The 23,808-nt window shown below is 38.0% G+C and overlaps 1 protein-coding gene and 1 long non-coding RNA gene across 2 annotated transcripts in view; both read right to left on the bottom strand.

Moving 5' to 3' along the window:
• Nucleotides 1–957: 957 nt before the first annotated feature.
• On the bottom strand, nucleotides 958–13,424 carry LOC110055517 (uncharacterized). Its single transcript, XM_089288176.1, has 8 exons — nucleotides 13,191–13,424; nucleotides 10,471–10,617; nucleotides 7,741–7,809; nucleotides 7,410–7,529; nucleotides 7,121–7,237; nucleotides 5,973–6,331; nucleotides 3,869–4,066; nucleotides 958–2,343 (listed from the first exon to the last, which is right to left on the bottom strand). Exons 2-8 carry the CDS (start codon nucleotides 10,607–10,609, stop codon nucleotides 2,011–2,013), a joined length of 1,335 nt encoding a protein of 444 aa, XP_089144302.1. The 5' UTR covers nucleotides 10,610–10,617; nucleotides 13,191–13,424; the 3' UTR covers nucleotides 958–2,010.
• Nucleotides 13,425–20,474: 7,050 nt separating this feature from the next.
• LOC149113262 (uncharacterized) overlaps nucleotides 20,475–23,808 on the bottom strand; it is a 216,184-nt gene continuing 212,850 nt past the window's right edge. Inside the window, exon 3 of the long non-coding RNA XR_016206744.1 lies at nucleotides 20,475–20,523. This is a non-coding gene — a long non-coding RNA (uncharacterized LOC149113262). The remainder of the gene's footprint in view (nucleotides 20,524–23,808) is intronic.

The raw sequence follows: 23,808 nt of genomic DNA, 5'->3' as shown, positions 1-23,808 counted from the left end.
AGTTTTAGTTTCAATTAGGAAGAGACATTTCCAAACACTTCGAAGTTCATCAAAAATACTCCGCTATGCATCGTATTTTGAACTCTCCTCCCTGAGTTTAAAAAACACGGTCTTACATGTTGTATACTACTTCAAATATAGCTGTAAACATATATCAGCTTATCTTCAGTAGCCGTTGATTGTAAAAATAATTTAATCAAACTAGTGTAGTTTAGTTGTTTTTAAGCTTCTTGTTATCATTATGAAGTCGTTGATTGTAAACACAGGTTATTTGAAAAAAAAACTGATTGTATTGAGTTGTTCCCAAGTTATCTTTTTGTCATTATGTTGTCGTTCGTTGATTGAAAAGGTTTAACAAACCTAACTGTAGTTAACTTTTTTCAAGATATATTTTATGATTATGTCGTTGTTCGTTGATTGGTATTTGTTTCTTAGTATCATTCCTTGGAGTATTGCCTGAATAAACAAAAAATACACAGTTTGAACTCGGAACAACTTTGCAGTTTAAGGCGATATGTCATCCCACAACACGCATGCGTGAACAATCGTACCCTGAAAACAAAATAGTAGTAGGTGGATGGCAGTCCTTGACTCCATGGCCACTCCCATGCTTTCTTAGAGTTTTTGTACACTTCCCAAAGATCTGTGCACTGTGAATTGATCATGCAACGGTACAAGATGGCACAGGTCTGTTTTTGCTTGCTTGTTTGTTCTCTTTTAGTTTTTTTTTTTTTTTTTTTTTCTGAAAATTTAACACACGTCTATTCGTGTTTCGACAGAGATAAAGAAACAGGAACTGATGTTTGGGAGAACGAGAAATGGAGTGTAAACATAAATTTGTAGTAACAGTTTCAAGCCATCCATTCGCGCTGTATTAATTTGATACTAAAAGCGCAGTTGAAGAATAAACTTTCACTTCAATGTTTCCTAAAAATAAATGGCAAACAGTACACAGCATTAAGTATCGTACTTACAATTTATCAGTAAAATCACCAATTAATATAAATTTATTAACAAGGGGCAAATTTGCCCATCTTAGTCTCCTAACTTCAGGAGAGTGCTACTATAGCACTCGCATCTCCTTGAAGGTAATCTAAGAAACTACCAGACTACGAACATTTGTAACAAAGCTGCAAATCATGTTAATGGCCAATACAATATTGCTGTAAAGAGTAGTGCCATTGAGAAATCTGATTGTCTAAAATTTTTGGGTGTGACTAGAGACAGTAGCCTTCACCTCTCATATCGTATTCGTAGCATTTGTGTGAAAGCCAGCCAGGGGATTGACGTAATAAAGAGGCTAAGAAATTTAATCCTTACTAAGGCAAAGCTACCACTATATATCTATATAAGTCAGCCATTCTTTCCTGTCTAACGAACTGCCATTTAGCCTGGCATTTTGGTAAAGCCAGTGACACTAGAAGCTGGAAAAGTTGCAAGAGGGCAACAATCAAGCTATATCCACAGTTATTGGAACGTAATAGCCTACCCACTCGACTTAGCTTAACAGAAGACTTCTGGATATATCTATTTTAAAATGAAAAAGTAAGAACAATTCATGCCCCAAGAGAATCAGCTGCTTATTTAAAAACCGAACTCCTAATTACAATTTATGCAATTCTGGCTTTGTTTTGCACAATTATTGTAACTTTTGGCAAAAACTCACTTAGACACCTAGATATAAACTTATGCAACAGGCTCCCCGGCAGATTAAGGACAACTAGCTTTCTTAGCATTTTAAAAGCAAACATACGTAAAATCAATCTGGAAATTCTACTGTATAAGGATGCCGGAGCTGCAGTCTGTGCAGTAATTAATTAGGTTTTAAATACTTTTATCTTTTATAATGTTTATTATTTTATGAAATTTGTAAATAGACCATTCTTAGGTTTTGTAATTATTATTATTTTTTTTTTTTTATGTAGGTGTCCTTTATTGGCAGAGGGTTCTCCCCCGGCTTAAGGAACTCTTTTCCACACATTAACAAAGTTATTATTATTACTACTACAATTATTGATCAAAAGAATACCCTTCAAAGAAAGAGTATTTTTTCATCATGCCGTACACTGTGTTCTTTTGCTCAGTGGTCCATTCTATAAAATTACGTGTTATGGAGGGGACCGGGTCCACAGTGGCTGCGCAGTCCTGAAGATATTGCTCTGCGCACGTGATTTCCAGGAACTGACAGATTCTTCTCAGGGTTTCCGCAGGATTCTTGACTATCTCCATGCTTGGGATATCAATGACGCTGCCTGGGAAAGCCTCTCGTGCTTTATTACTTCCCTCGGCCATAGTAAAATAATTCCTAATATTAGATTCAAGTTCTTCAGGGGCATTTACCTGCTGACGCAAATTATTAATTTCAAACAGTTAACTAAATTACCGAACTAATCTTAATTTGATAACTACCATCTTAAAGAGCTGCACGAGCCAGATTCAATAGCGAGTGGGAGCAATGCAATAAACACTCAATTCCTGTATCTGGAAAACAATGAACAGACATACCTCTTACCAACCGAGTTTGAGGGCCGTACTGTAAGTTACGGAGCCAGTTTTTTTTATTTTTTCCCATCGATTTTTGGCCCAAGCGCGAAGCGCGCGGGCTATAATTCGAGGGGGAAAAACGACGATCCGTATCTTACAGTACAGACCGAGAAGACGAGGTTGGTAAGATATTTATTATATCTCTACTGTGGGTCTGACGCGTTCGGGAATGATTTCTATTCACGCGGAACGGCTTCAAATTCCTGACGCACGTCGAAAGCAAAACGAAAACGAAATCGTTGTTAAGTGACCGCCTTAAGTTGTTAGCAGGTTTTACAACACAATTTTAGAAATAAAAGAATGTTTTAAACTTTTACTTGATATAAAAGTTAAGAACACTGGGCGATAAATCACAAACATTTGTTGGATACAAAAACAGCTTTAAATTTTAGCGGGCCGTACAGTTGAATACGACCCACTAAATTGACCAATCACAGCTCGCGTACTCACGGAGAGAACGATATGATAAATCTTATCATCAAGCAACAAAATATTGAATTATTTTATTTAATTTCCAAGCGACTACCGAGGGAGTACTGGTTTTTGCACAGGCAAATAGTCATTTCAGACGCTAGGAATATGGCTATCCCTCTTGAACAGAATACGACGGAAATGGTCTAAAATAACAACCACCTAAAAATAAGGACAAAAGTTCAGGGCAGCGACACTCCGAAAAAAAAGTGCTCAGCCGAAAGTACAGTGCTCAAACGCAACTTGACATGTAATGAACATAAATTTTGAAAAATAGTGCAAGAAACTTATGTGTACTAAATTAATCAAAGGCTTGTGTCTTATATTTGAGCCTCATTTCAAACTTAAGACATATCTCTCTTCTGATGTAGCAAAACTCTCCCAAGTTTTACCCTTTTGTTCTTGATAGATACAAAAATCTTTAACGCCCCGTCAACACTACATCTATTTCTGCGTTTTTTACTGAGTTTTAGTTTCGATTGAGAAGATATATTAAACCTCAAGACAGTGTTTGACCAGATTTCCAAGCACCTCGAAGTTCATCAAGAGTACTCCGCTACGCGCATCGTATATAGACTATTCTCAGTTATCTTGTCAGTCAGTTTGGAAATGTGGTCTTAAATGTATCATTTTTCTTCGGGTTTTCCGTTTTTCCTCTCTCCATAAAAACCAACACTCTTCAAATTCCAATTCGACCAGGATGGAGCACCCGCATGGAAACCAGCTAAGGCACGGGGTTGATGTGGCTTCCTAGGCAACTATTGTAATTTAAGATCGGAACTTAAGATGATCCGTGCTATGTTCCATTATTTCGCGTGCATAGCGAGTATATCTATTTCTTCATTTATTATACCTTTACACTGCGGTCTTTTTCTCGTCTAGCTCTTAGCCGCTGCAGGACCATTGTCGCAATGTTGTCAAAGGGATTTCTAACAACATGAATAAACTTCACCTTAGCTTCCGCAGTTTTCTCTAAAAGGTGAACAGCGTCGAAAGCGCCATATTTGTGCATCGCCCTCGCTGTGTAGGCGCCTGCCTTATCTCCAATAACCTGTTGATATAATATATAGATTAAGGCCAGCCTAAAAGAGTAGCTCCTGGGCCGGGTTGTTCAGAGCCAAATTAAGCTAACCAAAGAAAAGGTAGAATTTTGATTTGAGTTTGGTAACTCTGCGTTGAGGTTTTCTGCATATTGTTTGGCCTTCTGTTTTGAGTTTTAATAATCACTATATACACAAAACGAAGCAGCAAAAAACATTTGTATAGAAGAAAAAGTTATAATTCGGTTAACTTTTAATCCTGGGTTAGCGTTAACCGACTTCCGAGTAATCCTGCCCTGTTTTCAACAAGTTAACCTGAGATGAGCCCGGGATCCTATCGAAAACCAGCACTTGAACAGCGGTCAACTTTAAAACAAACACGCGACCTCGATGAGCCGTAAACTTGAGCCCGCGATATGGTTACGTATTACTGGTCAGCAGATACCTTGTTTTGACAGGTGTCAATTGATCGTAACTTGAATGTCCAGTATCAAAGAAGTACATGGTAAACCGAGGCTGCGCGTCTCAGTCAACCTATTATTTGGAGTATGGCCGCCATCTTGCGCGACTCCGTCATCGTCGTCGCCGTCGCCGTCGCCGTCGTGCGTACGCGCCCACGAGCAATATCGCTAACCATGATAACCATGAGAAAATCAACTCATGGATTTCCTTTTCTTTCCTATATGAGTATGGGGCTAGGCTTGGCGGCCCTTCGGGCCGCCGGAGCTCCACTATTAAATAGACGAAGTTCCCAGGTTTTAATAATTACTATAAAAAAAGTTTTTGGAGAACATAGAAAACCAGGGAACTGCTTTTAAAAAATGTCATATTTATGCAAATTTAAGTGGAGAACACAACTGCCAGCTTAGCATTACCTTGGGATAGAGTAGTTTTTGTAATGATTGCAAGGCGTAAAATGAGACGCGGTTTAAATTTATCTGCTCGATCAAACCATGGACGCCAGAAGAGGCCGAAAGAAGGGGTAGACCCAAGAAAACATGGAGGAAGACAGCGGAGAAGGAAGGGGAACGAACTGGATGGAGGACCTAAGACGACGTGCGCTTTGCAGCAGCCCACAGAGCTGGTTGGCGGCAGAATGTAGAGGCCTTATATGTCACAACATGAAGTGGAAAGTTGATTGTGAAGTGTCTAATCAAAACAACCCAAAGAAGCAAATTAGATATGCCTCCAACGCTTTGAAGAGGAAAATTACTTATAACGTTCCTCCTTTGTTTGAGTTACTGCAACTTTTCATTTCGCAAGGATCACATTGTCGTTTTAGTACAAAAAAAACAAGGTGCTTTTAGAAAAATCGCTTTCTACATTTTTCCTTTTTATCATACGACATTGGGCAGAGAAGGCATCATGCATGCTGAGTACTAGTTGACATCAAACATTTGAAGAGCTTGTGAATCTTAGTAAAGGGTAACATTTTTGGCTTTCTGGGTGTAATGTTCAAGGGGAAATTAGCTTTTGAATGCTGTGAAATTTCTGGGTGGCGAAAGCACTGATGAGTTTTTTAAACATGCGTCGCATAAAAAGTATTAGTTCGTATAGTGTGATCGTCCGGGTGAGTGTAGTTCTGAAAAGAACTGTTGTTGGTGACTGACGTTTCGACAACCTGAGCGGAAGTCATCTTCAGAGTCAAATTTCCTTGGGGCAGTTATCTGTGGTATGCCCTTTCAACATTTAGAACTGGTAGTTTTCCAGCTTGATCAGAAATTGAATCGCATTGTTGATGAAGTAAATGTTGTAAACAAAGATTCCCCTGAACATATTTGTAAAAATATTTGTGTAGCAAAATAATAAAGTGAAACTAAAACACTATATTCCCGGAGCATACATAGCGCCTGATGCTTGAGATACCCCACCGAATCCTTTTATTATAGCAAGCGTAACGCACCAGTTTCTGCTCACCTCAATGTACCGATCAAAGCTTCCTTGCCATTGGTTGGGAACGAAATATTTAAATCTAGAAGTCGCGTTCGCCACACTTCCTTCAAATACTTGAGACCTTTTTCCTTTAGTGACGTCACGCTGCGATGTTTGGACCATTATGTCGTAAAATGAGTATATGGAACTGTTCATCCATTTGTTTTGATATGATCTCCACTTGCCAAAAGCCATTGACTCGTCAGATACGACCATGTGTGGATGAGCATCCAGTAAAGCACCAAGAAGGCTGTGACGGCTACGCTCGTAGCCAATGAAAAACAAGATGGTTCGCACGTGACTATAAGCTTTATATAAACTGCTCTGTGAGTTTGGCTCGCCTGTATCAGAAACAGAAAATAAAAGTTAAGCACCTCCATTACGAGTACGTAAAATCTCTTAGTTGTAGTAACCAAATTAGCAATTAGCCAATAAGAAACTTTGTTTTCTGTCTCGATATTTTGCGGTATCAAGTCAATGACGGTCAAATGGTTGAATTTGAATACAGTAAATACCCCACCATATCTTTTTGGTAAGCTTCGGCGACGTATTAAGTTAATTTGGTCTCGTCATGCGATGCTTTGGCTCAACGGCGTCTCGACAAAATACAAAACATGACTTGTCCTGTCTCATTTGACAAGTTACCAAGTGGTGCCGAAAAGATGCGATCAGATATGGTAATAGGAATTGCATGCACATGATGTAAAGAAAAAAAATATCGTCAAACGAAATTAGAGCGATTTTCAAGCGAGTGTCGTAAACCAAAACAAGTAATCATCTGGCAAATCACAGAAGACACTGAAGCCATCTAGACAGCCGGAAGCGTGGGATAAAGTATGTAAGCGACCCACAACATGGTTTTAGTTTTACTGCTGATTGGATGACAAAGTGGCGCAACCTTTTGTAAGCCAGTCGCGTCGCGTAATAATGCAAAACCAAAACAAACGCAAGATACTTTTCACATTCAAGCTTGCCTTGCTGCATTACGTAAGGAGAATTTAGAAGGTGACATCTGATTTATAAAACGATGAATTTAAATTTTAGCTGACTGGGAATGGTTTACATAGTTAATTCCTCAATAGAATATTAGGGAATTAAAAGTGATTAAAATTAACTAAAAATCAAATTATCTGAAGAAATGACGTCTTCGTTAAAAACAGCTTTATCAGTTAAAGTGCTTTGTTTATTTTCATTGGTAAACGTATCAGCTGGTTTATTAAATACAAAAGTAGGTTCCAGCAAATCTTCGCCTACAAGGAAAGAAAAAAATTGGCATGTCATTATGTTAGGCATAAAGGAAGATTTAAACTGCTGCAGTAGATATGGTTTACATAATTGATTCTTCAATAAATAGACAATATCACCCTGGACGAATATTAGCGAATTAATGAAGTGATTAAAATTAACTAAATATCAAATTACCTGAAGGAATGACGTCTTCATTAAGTACAGCTTTATCAGTAAAAGCGCGTTGTTCATTTTCCCCTGTAAAAGAATCAGCTGGTCTATCAGATACAAAAGAAGGATCCGGGAAATCTTTTCCTACAAGAAAAGAAAACTTGCTATGTCATTACATGTATGTTACGCATAAAGGGAGATTTAGACTGTTGCAATAGATAAATAAAACAATAAATTTGAATTTTTGTTGACTGGGAATGGTTCACATTACTGATTCCCCAATAGATCGATAATATGACCCTAGACAAATATTGGCGAATTAAAAGTGATTAAAACTAACCAAACATCAAATTACCTGAAGAAATGACGCTTCGGTCACTTTCTTGTGTATCAGAATCATCTTTATCTTCTTGCTCTGGGAAATCTGTCGCAATAAATAGATATATAGATACTTCATTTATCCTCAAGCAATTGGGGCTTGTTAGGTCTCTAGTTTCAACAGCTAATGAGTCAAGTCAAGCTGCAAAGCTTAAAGGACCATTGTCACGATAAAGCGCATGTGCGGTCTTGATTGAAACCAGTTTGCTTTTTTAACCACTAGAAATCGCATTACTATCACGTGTGCCACGTATTCGCCCCAAGTCAGCTTGAAGTTTCACGTGCCTGTCCAAAATCTTTTTTTTCCGCCGCCTTTAGAGCTTTTGTTTCTAAACAATATTTATCATGTTTATGTTTTGTGGCCCTGTCCGTTGAATACAAGCACATACGTTTTACTTTCTTCCATCTTGCAACCATATCTGCAGCTATATAAAGTATCCGATGTTCGTCCTCTCATCTTTTCTTTGTTTTGTTTTGTTTTTGTTTTCCTTTTTTTTTTCGCAACAAGACGGCTTCGGGGCGAAAAAAGCTCTCGTCTGTAGCCGCTTCGAAAACCCCCTCTCGAGGACAGCGTATTTCTCGACGGTATTCAACTCAAAACACAAAATATGCCGTTTAAATCTATCATACATGACTAAATAGTTCTTCAATATCGGTATTACTATTTTCACACACCTCATAAGGTCGATGGCGAAGGATTTCTCTCACAAATATCAACTCTGCAGCTGATCGAAGACGCGAACGGTGACGGTAGCGAAATGTGGCGAGCCATAAAACAAGTGCTCCCTGATGCGAAAAAATCTTCAGTGTTTGCCATCTTCGAGAAAGGAAAGTGGCACACTGAAAACTTATCTATCGCCAATATCATGAACCACTACTTCGTATCTGTTGGTAAAGTGCTGGCGAAACCATTTCGAAATATTCCTACTTTTCCTATTACAGGCACTCCACCTTGTGAATTCCATCTAAACAGTGTCCTGTGAACAAAATGCCCTTAGATCTCTAAAAACGAATAAAGCTGTTGGCCTCGACAAACTAAGTGCTCGCCTACTAAAGGATGCCTCCGATGTCATCGCACCAGTTCTGACTGAACTGATAAATAAATCTTTTGCGGATGGAGAATTTCCTAAAGTATGGAAGTCAGTTAAAGTCTATGCTTTATTCAAAGGTGGAGATAAATCACAGAAGGATAGCTACCGACCGATATCAATCTTACCTACCATGAGCAAGATTATAGAGAGATTAGCGCATGTTCAGCTTTCATGGTACCTACTGAGAACAGAACGAACTGTTATCACACTCACAGTTTGGTTTCCGCCAGAAGCGCTCAACATCTACCACCCTAATTGAATTTACAGATCAAATCCTAGTGAGCATGGACAAGGGTTGAGTGGCTGGAAAGAGCTTGGCGTGGTTCCGCTCATGTCTCTCTGGTCGATTCCAACAAACGATCTGTAATGATGCATTCTCCCCCCAAGCTAATATCACTATGGGGGTACCTCAGGGCAGTATTCTTGAGCCACTGCTTTTCTTAGTGTACATAAACGATATTCAATCTGTCTTAAAACATTCAAAGATGACTATGTTCGCTGATGATATGGCGTTTCATTGCCATGAGAGCTGCCCAATCAAAACTGAATGCGGACTTGGCAGCGATTATATCCTGGCTAAATGTCAACAAGTTGACATTAAATGTTGCAAAGTCGATGTTCGTGATCATTGGTAGCAACTCCAAACTAAGTCACTTTAACAATATAAACCGTAGAAATGACATCATCACTGTACGAGGACAAGACTATCATAGCTATAACACCTGCTCTAAGGAAATCATTCGAACCGCAAAATCTGTTACCAACTGGGGACTTCTTAGATCCTTTAACAGTGTTTTAGCTCACTGGAATGACCTGTCGCCAACAACAAAAAAATTATCTTTAAGAGACTTTAAGAATGTCCTTCGCAAAACATTAATGTAAATATTAGGTACATATAAGCTAGATAGTTGTATTAACCATAAATGACTAATTGTATTTTATATTTTACTACGAGTTTCAATGTTTCAACTTTATATATCTTTAGTTATATATTTTTTAGCTTTTAGAGGTTTTTTATCAGCGCTGTAATAATTTTGGTTTCATTCAATTTTTTAATCGCCATCATTTTTATTTCAGGACCTGCCTGAAAACCACATTAGTGAGTGGAGCCTCCTGTATAAAGATTATTATTATTGTTATTATTATTATTATTATTATTATTATCGTTATTATCGTTATTATTATTATTATTATTATTATTACTATTATTATTTGAAAACTGCTACCTCGGAAGAGAAATCACACTGCCGCACATGCGCAGAAGGGTGTCAAATGCCCTTAAAAGAATCTTTCTGAGGAAAACTACATATAAATATAAATAAATCCAACTTAATTTGCATTGTAAATAAAATGGGTCAATCAAATTCTTACTTAATTTAAACTAAATATATAACTCAGAAAATGTTTCCTAGAGGGTATTGTTAATGATTGACTAAAGGAATTCCTTACATCAATGTTCGTTACTAGCTAAGCATGTTAGTGTTCATCTAAAGCTACATCATAAAGAATAGACCACATTGGTATTCTCGATATTGGCTTGGAACTAGCTTGCAACTGAGGCTAATGGGGGTGTCATTCAAGTAAGTGCATTGCTAAATGCTTGAAAATTTTCTCACCATCGTTGAATCTCTTCACCAACATTTTTTTGTCGTGATCATTGTCGATATGCCACTTAACCAAAAGTCCCGCTACACCCAAGCCAATCAGCACGCCCATGAAAACATCACGAACCCGGCATGTAGGTCTCCGCCACATCTCTGCCGCTGGTTAAATGAAAAAAATTAAAATAACAGTGGATCTAATTCTGACATGTATGTCTGTACGGAAATATACAAATGTAGACTAACTAAGATAAAATTGCAATGGAGTTGATGATCTGATATAGAAACGTGAAATTAGGAGTAAGTGAATTGAATAAACAAAATGTACTTAAACAAGAAGACGTTTTCCAAGGCAACTTTATTTGGTCTGATTGCTTAAAGAACCAAACGTTTCCTGGATTTTACTTCCTGGGGAGAGATTGTTCATAAGGATAGCCTGAGCAGCATTATTTAGAAAAGAGAGTCTAAAATACTTCACACGAAGCAATGGTATCACACTTTGTTAATAAGGTGGGAAATAAAGGATGGAGATTGATAAAGTTTTCAAAGTAGTTTTGAAAATAGTGGTGACAATTTGATACGATCACGTCAACTCCTGCTACTAAGGAGGCATTCTTCTCTTGAGCTAATTCTTTACATTTGTGCTTGGAATTATTTTTACCTGAACATTATTGCTTCAATCACCGAATACATCATCTTTTTCATGAAGCTTCCGCAAATCGGAAACGTGATGTCCACAGACACATATTGAAGTATTATTTGACGCAAAGTAAAGAATATTATGTGCTAGGAAGCTGATGGGATTTATGTTAATGCGTCTGATTGGAAGTTAGAATTGTATCGAAATATATAGGTCGATCGTTTGCAACCATTCCTGGAAATTAAAGTTCAAGTGACAAAGACCGCGTACCGTGACGGCCATCATGATGTTGGATGAAAGAAACAATAAAGCTTATTAAAATTATTTTATTTATGGTGATCCAACATAGGGCACGATGACGTTAGAAGCAAAGGATCTAATTATGGGTTTCGGCATTATTCAGACGACCTGAAAACAAAGATTTTTACCGGCACGATAAGTCTGAAGTATGTACGTATACATTACATGCTTGTTATTTTTGGTAATTAATAGTAAACAACTGTATTTTTGCCAAAGGCGAATTGAACATTGGTGATAATTTACCAAGACGAAGTCGAGATAAATATTCATAGATGTTCACTGAGCTTCAGAAGAATAATTGTTTTAGTATAAACCCCGGAGGTAAATATCAAGAACTACAAAATAATAAAGTAAATATGGAAACAAACGGACGCAATTAGTCGTTTGCAAACACGTTTATGGTGAATGGTAAATACGAGACTTAACGAGAAGGCGGACTAGCGTACCCGTGAGACATTTTGACTTTTTAAATTGCGAAACTGACACGTCAAAGTGTTTTAAATGCGAGTGCAAAGCGTTCAGACGTCAGTTTTAAAAGCAAACAAACGAACTGGGACCTCGAAACTTGCTTAGACTTGCAAAAAACGAGACTCCGAGAGAGGTTTGCAAGACGCACATAACCTCTTGACGAAAATTTTGCGAGACTAGTCACGGTGGTTTCTGAGGGATCATTCGCCCATCCCTAGGTAATTGCGGCCGTAGTTTTAATAACACGTATTTGTCATTCAATTTACCCATTGGTTTTAAAAAAATGAACAAAAGCGAGAAAAAGAGGAACACTACGAAAATTAAATTCATCCGGTTCCTCTGTTTCTGTTGGCTTCTTCCATGGGCTGTACTTATCGTCTAAAAAAGAGTAGTTCCAGCCGAGTCTGAAGAAAAACATTTTGATCTTACACAGTTTGTCATATAGTAACCAACACGTTTACAATTCATTAAATGCCTTGAATACTAGTTATCGAAAATATGTTTGGTCCAATGTCGACGGTAATTATTTTTAAAATTCCCCATGCTTTCAATATGCCCCCGACTTGAAGTGATATCTTTTGAATAAATGAAAATTTCATTCGGCGACTTTCCCCCACATTTAATGTTTCTGCCTAGATGGCACCTCGCGTTGAATATAGAGTCCTAATCAGGGTGACAAGCCAAACTTTTTGACCAGTCTCTGGAAACTGTACTAAAGCGAATGAATTCTTCTTTGAATTTTTATGACCGAAACATGAAAATATTCGCACTTTCGCGAAGGAACAGTGCATTTCTACCACAGACGTTCATAACTATTCCATGTAAACGGTGATATCAATTGTTCAAGATGGACTTCGGCTAAAACATGAAAGTAACCAAGGACCCTTATTTACGAGATGCACCTTGCAGATCGACAGACAGGCACATTCGCCAATCGCTCCAGTGGTGCGGATCTCGTGTGTTACAGAATCATACGGAAAAGAACCATTTTTCAGCCGTAGTAATTATACGGTCCACAGTAATAGCCACTATGGCGCGCTGTTGCCCAGTGGGTGTAGTGTTTAGCTATTGCGTTAAGAAAGTTATTTAAAACTAGGACATTTCATGGTTTGAGTATAATATTAGTGAAGAAGAATCGAAGTTGAAGAGATTAATTACCGTAATGTAACTTCTCCTCGCTCCTTCTTGGTCTATTAACCAAGCGTGCTTTGCTTTGGAAAGGTCAATTTCCATAATCCACTTAACGCTAATTTGACGTGTGAATCCCGTTGATTTAAGTAGGAAAAAAAGCGACAGGAGCTTTTAGTACAGAGAGTAAATTACTCACCTTGTTGAAGAGTATTGGACACTCGTGCTATATGTGGCCCGACCCTAAGTATTTCGTGAGACTCTTGTTTGCCAATTGAAAGGTTTTATAATTAATTTTGCGTCATTCACAAAGAGAAGAAATTGCCAAGGAAACTCTAACAAAACCCTGAGCACATTCTGTGGGAGACACTTGTGGATGTATTGTTTGAAAGGATCTTGTGTCGGATCGAAGACGAGTTCTGAACGTTTTATGTCAGAAAACATTATTATTTCTTTCATCTACGTTTAACCCAAAATTTCAATTCTGATGATATTCAGTTCCAGTCTTTAATTTGTTTTTAATCAAATCTTCCCGGCATGAGTAATTATCTTGTGTGCTGAATGTCATTACCGTGGGGCACAGGATTTTTGCGGGTTCTATTTATTGCGATTTTAGAGGTCTTTTCCACGAGCCACAAAAAAAGGTTCCCGCACTGCAGAAAGAAAACGATGAAATAAACCAAACCTCAAGAAATATAACGATGAAATTATTTATGGTAATAGGACTGCGTGGAGTCCAATTCGGTCTGTATGCATACGAGTGATTAACAAAATCGGACGACCGCGAAGCGGGAGTCCGATTTAATTTGTTAATCATGAGTATTATTACAGGCTGAATTGGACGACCCGATGTCCTGTTATCAATTAATCATAACCATTACAATTTCCCACTATTTGAAAATAGCTTTTGATAGTCACTTTTAAATATCATAATTAGGAATATGGGAATAGCTTGCAAAATGGCTGTTAAGTTTCTTTCAAAACAGTCACCGGAAACTAAACCATCAAAAGTGTCTTGAATCGGTTACTACAGTGACTGTAATCAGTGTTGTCATTGATGGATTTAGTGGGGACGACTTAAAATGATTGGCTCATGTAACTGTCCGATTACAGGTGTCTGATTACAGCCAACTGTCCGATTATTCTGTCCGATTACAACTTTGCAGATAAATTAAAGCAAAATACACCAGTTCATGCACCAATCACATTTGAGGAAGTTGTAATTATTTTGATTAACCTTGGTACACTATAGGTGTAGACGCTAAGAATTTTACAGAAAAGGACCGTCTAGAGGTACTAACAGCCACACTTGTTCAAGATGTCAGTTGTAATAGAGTGACACTGATTACTGCGTTTTTCATCTCTTCATGTTGTTTCACTAGTGATTTGTATTGTAGTGTAAGATAAAACAAATAGAGGAAAATACATGGGTGCGCGTAGATATGGAATTTCTCTTTGAGTCATAGAGAATATTAGACGGTAGCGAGAAGATATAAATTTGATGTTCTCGTTGCAAGAACAATATCTCACGAGTGAGCGCAGCTCACTCGTGAGATATTGGTCTTGCCACGAAAACATAAAATTTATATCTTCAAGCTAACGAGTAGTGTTCTTTTTATCATATAGACATACCGATGACAGCGTTTTTGACGATTTTCCGAAGATTTCCGACCACTTACCGAAGATTTTCGAGAATTCTCTGAAATTTGTCCGAACGTCACACGAACGTTGCCGAACAATTTTCGAAAATTACAGTACATTACCGAAGACTTTCGAGGAAGACCCGAAGAAGTTTCGATCATACACCAACGATTTTAAGTACAAGCAGTGCAATTTAAGAGACAAATTTGATATCAGCGAAATCACCCATATCCTCACTAGTTAGGATTTGGAAAATTCGCCACTCGAGTCCCGGATGTGGTTTCCTATGAATTTTACGAGTGGACTATTTTCCACTAAAACACTCGTGTCTATATAATGAAACTTGATATCTCACGAGTGAGCGCAACGAACAAGTGAGATATAAAGTTGAACACGAGAAGAGAAATTCCATATCTACAAGCAGTCATGTATTATTTTGTTTATTATATCAACAAATTAATGACGACTTTTTGGCGATTTTCCGAAGATTTCCGAACACTTTCCAAGTCTCCGAAGATTCTCCAAGAGTTGTCCGAAGGCCAGACAAACGTTTTCCAAACATTTTCCGAAAATTTCCGAAGATTAGCAAAGATTTCCGAAGATAACCGAAGATTTTTGAGAAAGAACCGATGATGTTTCGATCATACAGCAACATATCTAAGTACTTTTTAAGGGAGTATGTAACCATAACAATGGTGATCTTTTCACTTGTGAAAATAACATGTTATTTAAGAAATTATTATTCCATTTTAAAACTATAAATAAGACCCTCGAACACGTGAAAATAACATTTTCACGTGGTCGAGGGTGATGTGTGAAGATATCATGTTTACGTGCGAAAGCTCACCTGATATTTCACTGGTGTTTATATAATAAAATGTTTTAATTCAAAGCAAACGCGACCTCCTGAAAATCGCAAATATTAATACTCAACAAAAAAAAAAGTCTTCCTCAAACGTAATTAATTGCAATGGCAAATTACAAAAAGAACGCTGAACCGCAAAATTAATTCCCTCAAAAACGCGTGCAGCACTGTATCTATGGGCTATTTTGAATGTATGACAAACAGCTTCATCTTATTTGCATTAAAATATATATATAGTATCCATTGCAGGCTAGATGTAGTTCAATCCAAAATGATGATTTCGTGACTTTCTGGCGTGGGAACCGCTGTGGGGTATGCTGGTGTCTAACAAAAGTCTCGATATGCCAAAAAAGATCATGTACTGTAATATACAGCACGTATGCAAAGGTGTTTCCTTGCCAAATGCAACAGAAAAAAATCTCCCGCGGTTAGGAGATGTGGTATGAATAATATCAGTAGGCCAGCAACTGAATAACGCGTACGGTTAGCCCTCAATCCTCTTACAATTATTAACATGTAAAAAAAATAGGGAGGGAACCTAGCTAATAAAAACCACGGGTGTTGTAAACTTAGGTTCCCTCTCACGAAATACAAGATGACTAAAACTATACATTATTATGGCAAATAACGTATTGACAAGCCGTATTTGTACGCTTAAGAGAATTAGTAATTGCTGATAGTAGCTGTTTTAAGTTTTTTACTAAAGGATGCAAGAGATGAAGTCCCAGTCATCTCAGGAGGAAGAGAATTAAGATATTTTGGAGAACTATAGAAAACAGAGAATTACCGTATTTTAGTTTTACATAATGATGGAAGACAAAAGGAGTGTACTTGCCTTGTGTTGTAACAATCGATCTGGTTGTTTGCTGTGAATATGTTTGCAATTTTTTGAGTGAGAAGAGATTTACCTTCAGTGGAAACAAGAGCTGAAAAAGCTTTCTTTCTACCGGATTCGAAGCCATGAGCTCTGAGATACCGGTACAGAGCTCTACCAACTGACACAAAATCATTTTGGTCAGGGCATAAGCGTCCCATGCTCGACGGCTTGTTGGGAACTAACTGGACACCAACGAGAGATATCGGGAATCTGAGACTTGAAGTTCTTCTGAGTTTAATCTTCTGGGCCGGGTTGTTCGAAAGCCGGTTAACCCTAAGCCAGGATTTTTTACTGCTTACATTTTGTGTAGTTTGAGCTTAGTCGAGCTCAAAACTGAAGGACAAACAGCATAAACAGAGAACCTGACCGAAAAGTTACAAAACTCAAATCAAAATTCTCGCTAATCCTGGGTTAGCTTAATCGGGCTTTGAACAACCCGGCTCTGGACTTCTGCGCCTTTAACTTCACATAGCACCCACTTCTATGCCAACTCTAGCTACGCCCGGGCACAAGCCAAGGGCAAACCAGGTGGTACAAAACAAAGTGCCCGGATGTAAATCCAAAAGGAACGCAACTGACGTGATAAGGCAGGCAGGGATAAACCAATTCAAAACTAGAAAAATAGAACAATCTTTAACAACAGCTAACCTTGGGTCTATCTGTGGGGAAGGGGGGGAGAAGCTGACCAAGTCGGGAGGACTCTCGGCCCCAGATTGAATCGTAACTAAAGAAAACGCCTACTTAACGAAATGGTGTGATTACCACAAAATATGACCATCTTAAAAGAAAAATAGGTACAATTTTTGTGTAAACTTACTGGACATTTGAAACATACCCGAGTTTCTGTTTTTTAGGGGGGTTTACCTTCAGCTTAGTCATAGGTACTTTATTGACTCCTCTTAAAGCGAAAATTGAGCAACGTTTTGTCATTTAATTTCTTTTTTTTTTTTTTTTTCTGTTTTTGTTTTTGTAGTTGTTGGCGTTTTTTTTTTTAATGATGCTGAATACCACTCGGGCATTTCATAGCGTTAGGGTGATTGTTCTTTGTTACCTTGTAGACTACGCTGAACAATAATTTAGAAATTAGTGCAACCCAGGAAGTAGTCTCGGTTGGTAAAATGATGATTTTAAGACTTCATGGGGTGTGACTGGGGGATATACCGGAGGGGGTACTCCCAGAAAAATTGTAAGCGTTGTGCGGTGCGCTTCCCAAAACTCTTACCCTATTTAAGGCCAAAATCTGTGATTTTTTTCCCAAAAGGAACGCAACTGACTTGATAAGGCAGGCAGGGATAAACCAATTGAAAACTAGAAAAATAGAATAATCTTTAACAACAGTTAGCCTTGGATCTATCTGTGGGAAAGGGGGGAAGAAGCTGACCAAGTCGGTAATTAAGACTCTTCGCTCGAGATTGAGTCGTAACTAAAGAAAACGTCTACTTAACGAAATGGTGCGATTACTACAAAATATGGCCATCTTAAAAAATATAGCCACAACTTTTGTGTAAATTTACTGGACATTTGAAACATACCCTTTCTGTTTTTTGGAGGACTTAGCCTTCAGCTTTGTCATGCGTACTTTGTCGACTCTTCTTAAAGCGCAACTTGGGCAACGTTTTGTTATTTGATCAGTTTTTTTTTCTTTTTTCTTTTTTTTAATGATGCTGAATACCACTCGGGCATTTCATAGCGTTAAGGTGATCGGTCTTTGTTACCTTGTAGACTACGCTGAACAATAATTTAGAAATTAGCGAGACCCAAGAATTGGTCTCGGTTGGTAAAATGATGATTTTATGACTTTAGGGTGTGGGACTGGGGGATATACCGGAGGGGATACTTGTGCGGTGCGCTTCCCAAAACTCTTACCCTATTTAAGACCAAAATCTGTGATTTTTTCCTACCTTACTGATTTATTTATCAATATTTTTTTTAGAACTGTCTCATAATTAGTTCGCTAGTTCAGACCAGTGTTAAAGGTACTGTGGAGAGCTTTTGTTGATGGTCTTACCGACAACGATGAAAAAGTAGCTTCTTCTAAAATGATACCGAATTCAAGACTAGAGTGCAAAACCCATACCCTATTTGAAACCAAAATGCATATATGGCTCCTCAAACTGGTAGTACCTTTTAAATCATGTTGCGAGCGATTGGTCTAAAGGTGTCACTCGACTGAATGTGCCCCAGTTGGGGAATATCCGAATGATATTCCCTAATTTTGGGGAAGATATTATTTCTGCGGACAAATATCTGAGCATATTTTCGCGCCAAATTGAGGCTATTGTTTTTTTGTTTTTTTGTTTTTTTGTTTTTTTGTTTTTTTGTTTTTTTGTTTTTTTGTTTTTTTGTTTGTTTTTTTGCCAAAGATTTTAGTCATTTTAGCTGAACGCTTCACTCTTCTTGAGAGTCATCCCAAGTTCCCTTATGCAACCGAAGCCGGAAAAACTTGGGTAAGGTTTATTTTTGTTGTGTTTTTGTATTTTTTGTTTCAGTTTTGTTTGTTTGTCTTAAATGATGTCTCTTTTTAGAAAAATAAAATTTTCGAGTTTTTTTTTTTTTTTTTTAATTACCGTCTTCTCTTTGGAAAAAAAGAGATGCTGAATACTAACTCGGCAACTCAAAGTGTCGTTGTGAGATCTTTCTTTACTACCCTCGAGATTACGTAACAGTAATTCAGGAATCGGTGCAACCCAGGGAGTGGTCTCGCTTGGTAAACGTGGGAAACTAATATTTACCGGCAGCGCGAGGAGATGACGACAGAAATCAAATAAAAAGAAATCAACTGCAAAATAAATTTGACTATTTACGTGAAAGTGTATGTTATTGAACCAGCTTGTTTGTTCGAGTTCTGTTTTTTTTTTTTGTTTTTTGTTTTTTTTTTGCAGATTTATAGACCCAGCCGCGGGCGAGATCCATAATTAAACCCGCAAAAATAAAGAACGAGGTACATAGACCTGCAAAAAAACAAAGAAATCAAAAGAACGAGTCCAATGTTCTCCAATAGAGACCGAACAAACTTATTCAATAGAGTATTTACTAAAGTGGCTCTTTTTTTAATCTGGTGATAAATTTTTGCCTCTCCACGATCCATTCTTGTTAGACGCTAAAGGTAAGCATTCATTTACGTTTCTCACGTCGCTTTTGAATGCATTTAACTGAAATTGTCCTCCAAACTTGAAGATAACTAAAAAATTCTAGTTCGTAAAAGCTGTTTATTTTGTGCAATAAATTAAATTAAAAAAGCAATAAGTCAAAATTAGTATGTGGGGGGAGGGGGGGGGGGTTCCATCTTAGCGGTCCGTATTCCAAAATGCGGACCGAAACAATCAGAATTCTCCTTTTCATCGCAGATCAGTTCAGCCATGTAATAAGAGATATTATTATTATTGACTGAGTGGGAGGGCCGGACGGGAAAATATTAAGCACGAGGTCAGGACGTACCTACGGACCGCACTCAGTCTACAAGCATTTCATTATATCATGTGACCACATTCGTTCAAGTTGTTGGCTTCTGATAACGTTGTGAACTTCTTCATTTGTGTAACTTGTCACGCGGCTCCAGTGTTCTGACTTTGTCATTTTAGGTGTGCTTCGCGCACTTTTCTTCGAGTCGCGGTTACTGTCCCAAAGGTTTGAGATGTTGTCGTTGACAGAGGTCACAGAGTAAGGTCACAGAGTTACAGGTAAGTTGAAGTCTTTTGAGAGAGGAGCAGGGTTAATAAGTTGATTATTAAGTGGTGATTTTCTACTCAGCGTCGATGTTGCCGTAGCGCTCATGAAATTGCTAACAGTCTAAATATTTTCCTATTACTATTCTTGAAATCATTTTGTTTCTTTTAACTGAATATCTATAAAGCCGCCATAATATAAAAGTCGCCAAAAGATATAGAATTTTCGGTTCTCCCTAAAACATACAACAAAACTAAAGTTCTTTCGTTGAGACCGGAGATGGAGTGCTTTTTACCCCCCGCAAACTTTGAAGATGTGTAATTTCTAAACTCCATTGATGCTATAACGATCTATAACCACCGAATTTGTTGACTTTCATAGATTTAATTTGGGACATCACTTTAACGTTAGCACTTCGTTTTGCCACAACCTTTTGTTCAAAATTCGCATTTTTTTTTTTTTTTTTTTTTTTTTTTTTTTTTGCTTTAAGTGTGGGTAAAAATGTGCAATTACGGCTTTACACCACTCATAATATTTGCAAATTCACTCATAATTTCACAGCGGGATTTGAAAGGATTTTCCAATATTACATGTGTATTGTAAACACTTAATTGCAGTCCGAGTTTAATAACATGTTTGTTTATCACCGTAGCCAAGGATTCAACAATTTGTGCACCTTTTTCGGCGCAGTTCATTTTCCTCTCAGAACGATAGGTCTTATGAAATCCGTAAGGTTAAAAATTTATCTTTCATTAGAAACAATATATTCATATCAACAGCCGTTCGTTGAACCTCGAGAGTGGAACAAAGGAACTGGAAACAATCTGGAATTTTTATGACCGCAGGGTAGGTTGCATATGATTTATATTCTTTTCTTAGAAAAACGGGCCAAAAAAAACGGTCCGTGATATTTGTACATTTGCCTGCCAATATTCCGTCACTACTTTACGATTCTCTCCGAACAGTCTCTAGTTTGCACAAGTATAACACCAGATACGCCTCCAAGGATAATTTTCATCGACCAAAAATAAGGACCAAAATTGGCAAATTTACCTTTGTATGTATAGCCTCTAAATCAATTATGGGAAACGGTACCGACAAACTTGAAACGACTCTCTACTAGTAGCTTTAAAAAGTGGTATAAAAATCATCTCCTTAATTGTCAGTCATAGTTTTGAACTTTCAATTATAATTCACTTTGTCGTCATATCTAATATCATTCTTTGACTTTTCTGAAAGTCATCTTCAATGTGATATTTTCTTTCCGTTTTCATTTCTTGCTTTGTGAATTAGCGTAGTCTTACTTATTATTTGTTTCCTTCGTTCCTCCCATTGATTATTTGTAAATAAGCAGCAGTTAATGAGACCCTGCTGCTGTGCAATTTAGTATAAATTATTAAAGCCATACCCACACAGGTGGAGGGGCAGATCTAACAGTACCAGCGAGGATCAGTTTATATGGGTAAGAACATTGCAATGACCCTCCCTTTTGCTGGGTAGATGCAGGAAACAGAAACAAAACACTGATTATGGTGGCAAAACATGGGTGGCAGGGAAGACAGAGCCTATCTCCCCTAGAGTAGCGCCGTCTCTAGGGGAACCTATGTTACTAAGGGGACCAGAAGAGGGGTGCCCTTCTGGGAGGACAATAGGTCAGATGGTACGATGGCACCATCCTGGAGAGATCCGGACCTATTTCCTTGGGGGTAACATAGGAAGGACCAGAAGAGGGGATGCCCCTCTTGGAAGACAATAGGTCAGATGGTACGATGACACCATCCTGGTGAGATCCGGACCTATTTCCAAGGGTGGCCATAGCACTTACTGTGGGGCAAAGTGCAGCTTAGGTTGCACTTCCCTCCCACTGACTAAGCAGCTATGGTTTACACACGATATAACAAATAGAACGTGGCAGTGAATAAACCGAGAAGGTTCAGCAGGCGAAAGCCACCTTCTCACGAAAAGTAATTACAACCACATGGAGGAAAAAGATGGGAAAGGACAAAGCTACCAATACAGGGAGAGAGGGGAAAGCAGAGAACGGCCTAGCTTGAATACTAGCTCACAACTGGGACAGGGTCAGAAAACAATGGGATTTTACTAACTGGGGATTGAAGGAGTTGGGAAGGGTATAGCACGCTGAAATCACATGAGAGCATGGTGGAAAATCACTGGGAGCTTTGTCGTATGATTTCCCATATGGTAAAACGATTGCGTTGCATTGGACATTGACCTAAGGTTATTCCACAATGGCTAATAGGGGGAAGATAACAGAACGGGTGACATCCTTAGATGACAGCTATGATGTAGACTACAGAGCTCATTAACCACAGTTTAAATGCTTAAACTTCTAACCAACTTCGACGAAAGTTTTGCTACTTTAGCTGTTGCACCCTAACTCAAATTAAACATATAGTTATATAATCTCTATCATTACGTTTTCTATAGTTGATTGATGTCGGTCTTCCGACCTATCCTTGCAAACGAAGGCTGCGTCAGCAGTACGAGAGGAAGTCAAAAGCGTGCTGTCCTATGGAATCAAAACGATAATGGTCCCATTCTTTTTTTAACGGAAATTAGTGCGCAGCACAAAGGAAGACTTGTTATTGTAACTTTTCGTTTATTTCTTTCGAAGCGTTTCGTCTTTATCTGAGACTTCTTCAGAGAATGATTCTAACTAACATTAAACAGCATGTGTAACACATTCGCTTACCTAAGTTTAACTTCCCATGCGAGTGAAAAACAACTGAAACATGCTGTAAACCGACGTTAAAAGAAACACCTTCATACCTATGCTATCGTGTGTTGTTATATTTCGTGTCCTATACGATTAGGGCCGTATGGTGTTGCTTCACACTTGTTTTCAAGGGCACAGATTACTGCATTGTAAGACCAACTGTTAGCAAATCAAGCTGAAAATTTAAGATTTTGTTTTACAGCTTTCTGTTTTACTTTGCATAAATTGTTGACATTTTAAGGCTGGGTCCAATGGATTAATTTTGAGAACAACGTGACTGAGATTACAGTCTCCCCTTAAGCTATCAGTTGTGCATTATGGATATTTACCAACGTTTGTAGTGTCTAACCCTTGGACGTCCAAGCTAACGCATACCCCCCGCCGTGGTACAAGGTGGGGTGGATTGAACCCCCTCTCGGTTTTCGTTCTGTTAAGGCAGAGCGAGATAAATGTACATTGATTAGATAGCCCTGAGCTTGCTTTACAAGATGAATGAATGAAACCATTCATTCAGATGAAACCACTTTTGGTGGAAATGAGGTCATTCAACCCGCCATCTTGCATCAGCGCCATCTTGGATTTCACTATCTTTTAAAAAGTCAAGAAATAAAAGAAATTAACACAGAATCAAGCCAGAATGCTTATGAAATGTACAAGTTTGTGAATGTCTACAATTTGATGAAGAAAACTGGAAAAAAACACAGAATTATCTCAAAAAAGGTGATTTTTGGTCAAACCTACATGGAATTTGATGATTGCCATGACAACCTGAAAACCGATGGACACGCAAATCACATATCAAAACTACAGCCCCTTAGAGTAAATCGTCTTGTTAAAACTTTGAAAAATCCTTGTGCTCCCCCACCCCCCTTGTACGTCCGAGGGTTAATTATGGAATATGATGATTGAAGTCTTGAAGCAAATAATAACTAGGGAAAGAAAAAACATCTTGGAATATTTTCAAAAGAGTTTAAAGTGTTAGGCTCTTCCACTCTCTCAAATTGTAGTAATCAGCTCGAGCATTAAATTTG

Source organism: Orbicella faveolata, unplaced genomic scaffold (genome assembly GCF_042242905.1).
Source record: "Orbicella faveolata isolate gen_17 unplaced genomic scaffold, um_ofav_v1 contig_15, whole genome shotgun sequence".
NCBI lineage: Eukaryota > Metazoa > Cnidaria > Anthozoa > Scleractinia > Merulinidae > Orbicella > Orbicella faveolata.
Note: the sequence above shows the minus strand (reverse complement) of the source record. Positions and strands in the feature narration are given on the sequence as shown.

What these genes read in the sequence shown, in the direction of transcription:
- LOC110055517 (XM_089288176.1), bottom strand. Translation starts at nt 10,609, where the DNA reads ATGTGGCGGAGACCTACATGCCGGGTTCGTGATGTTTTCATGGGCGTG. An exon ending in TAACGAAGACGTCATTTCTT is followed by an intron (nt 6,332 to 7,120) that starts CAGATAATTTGA and finishes CTGTTTCTGATA; the next exon opens with CAGGCGAGCCAAACTCACAG. An exon ending in GCTTTGATCGGTACATTGAG is followed by an intron (nt 4,067 to 5,972) that starts GTGAGCAGAAAC and finishes TTATATCAACAG; the next exon opens with GTTATTGGAGATAAGGCAGG.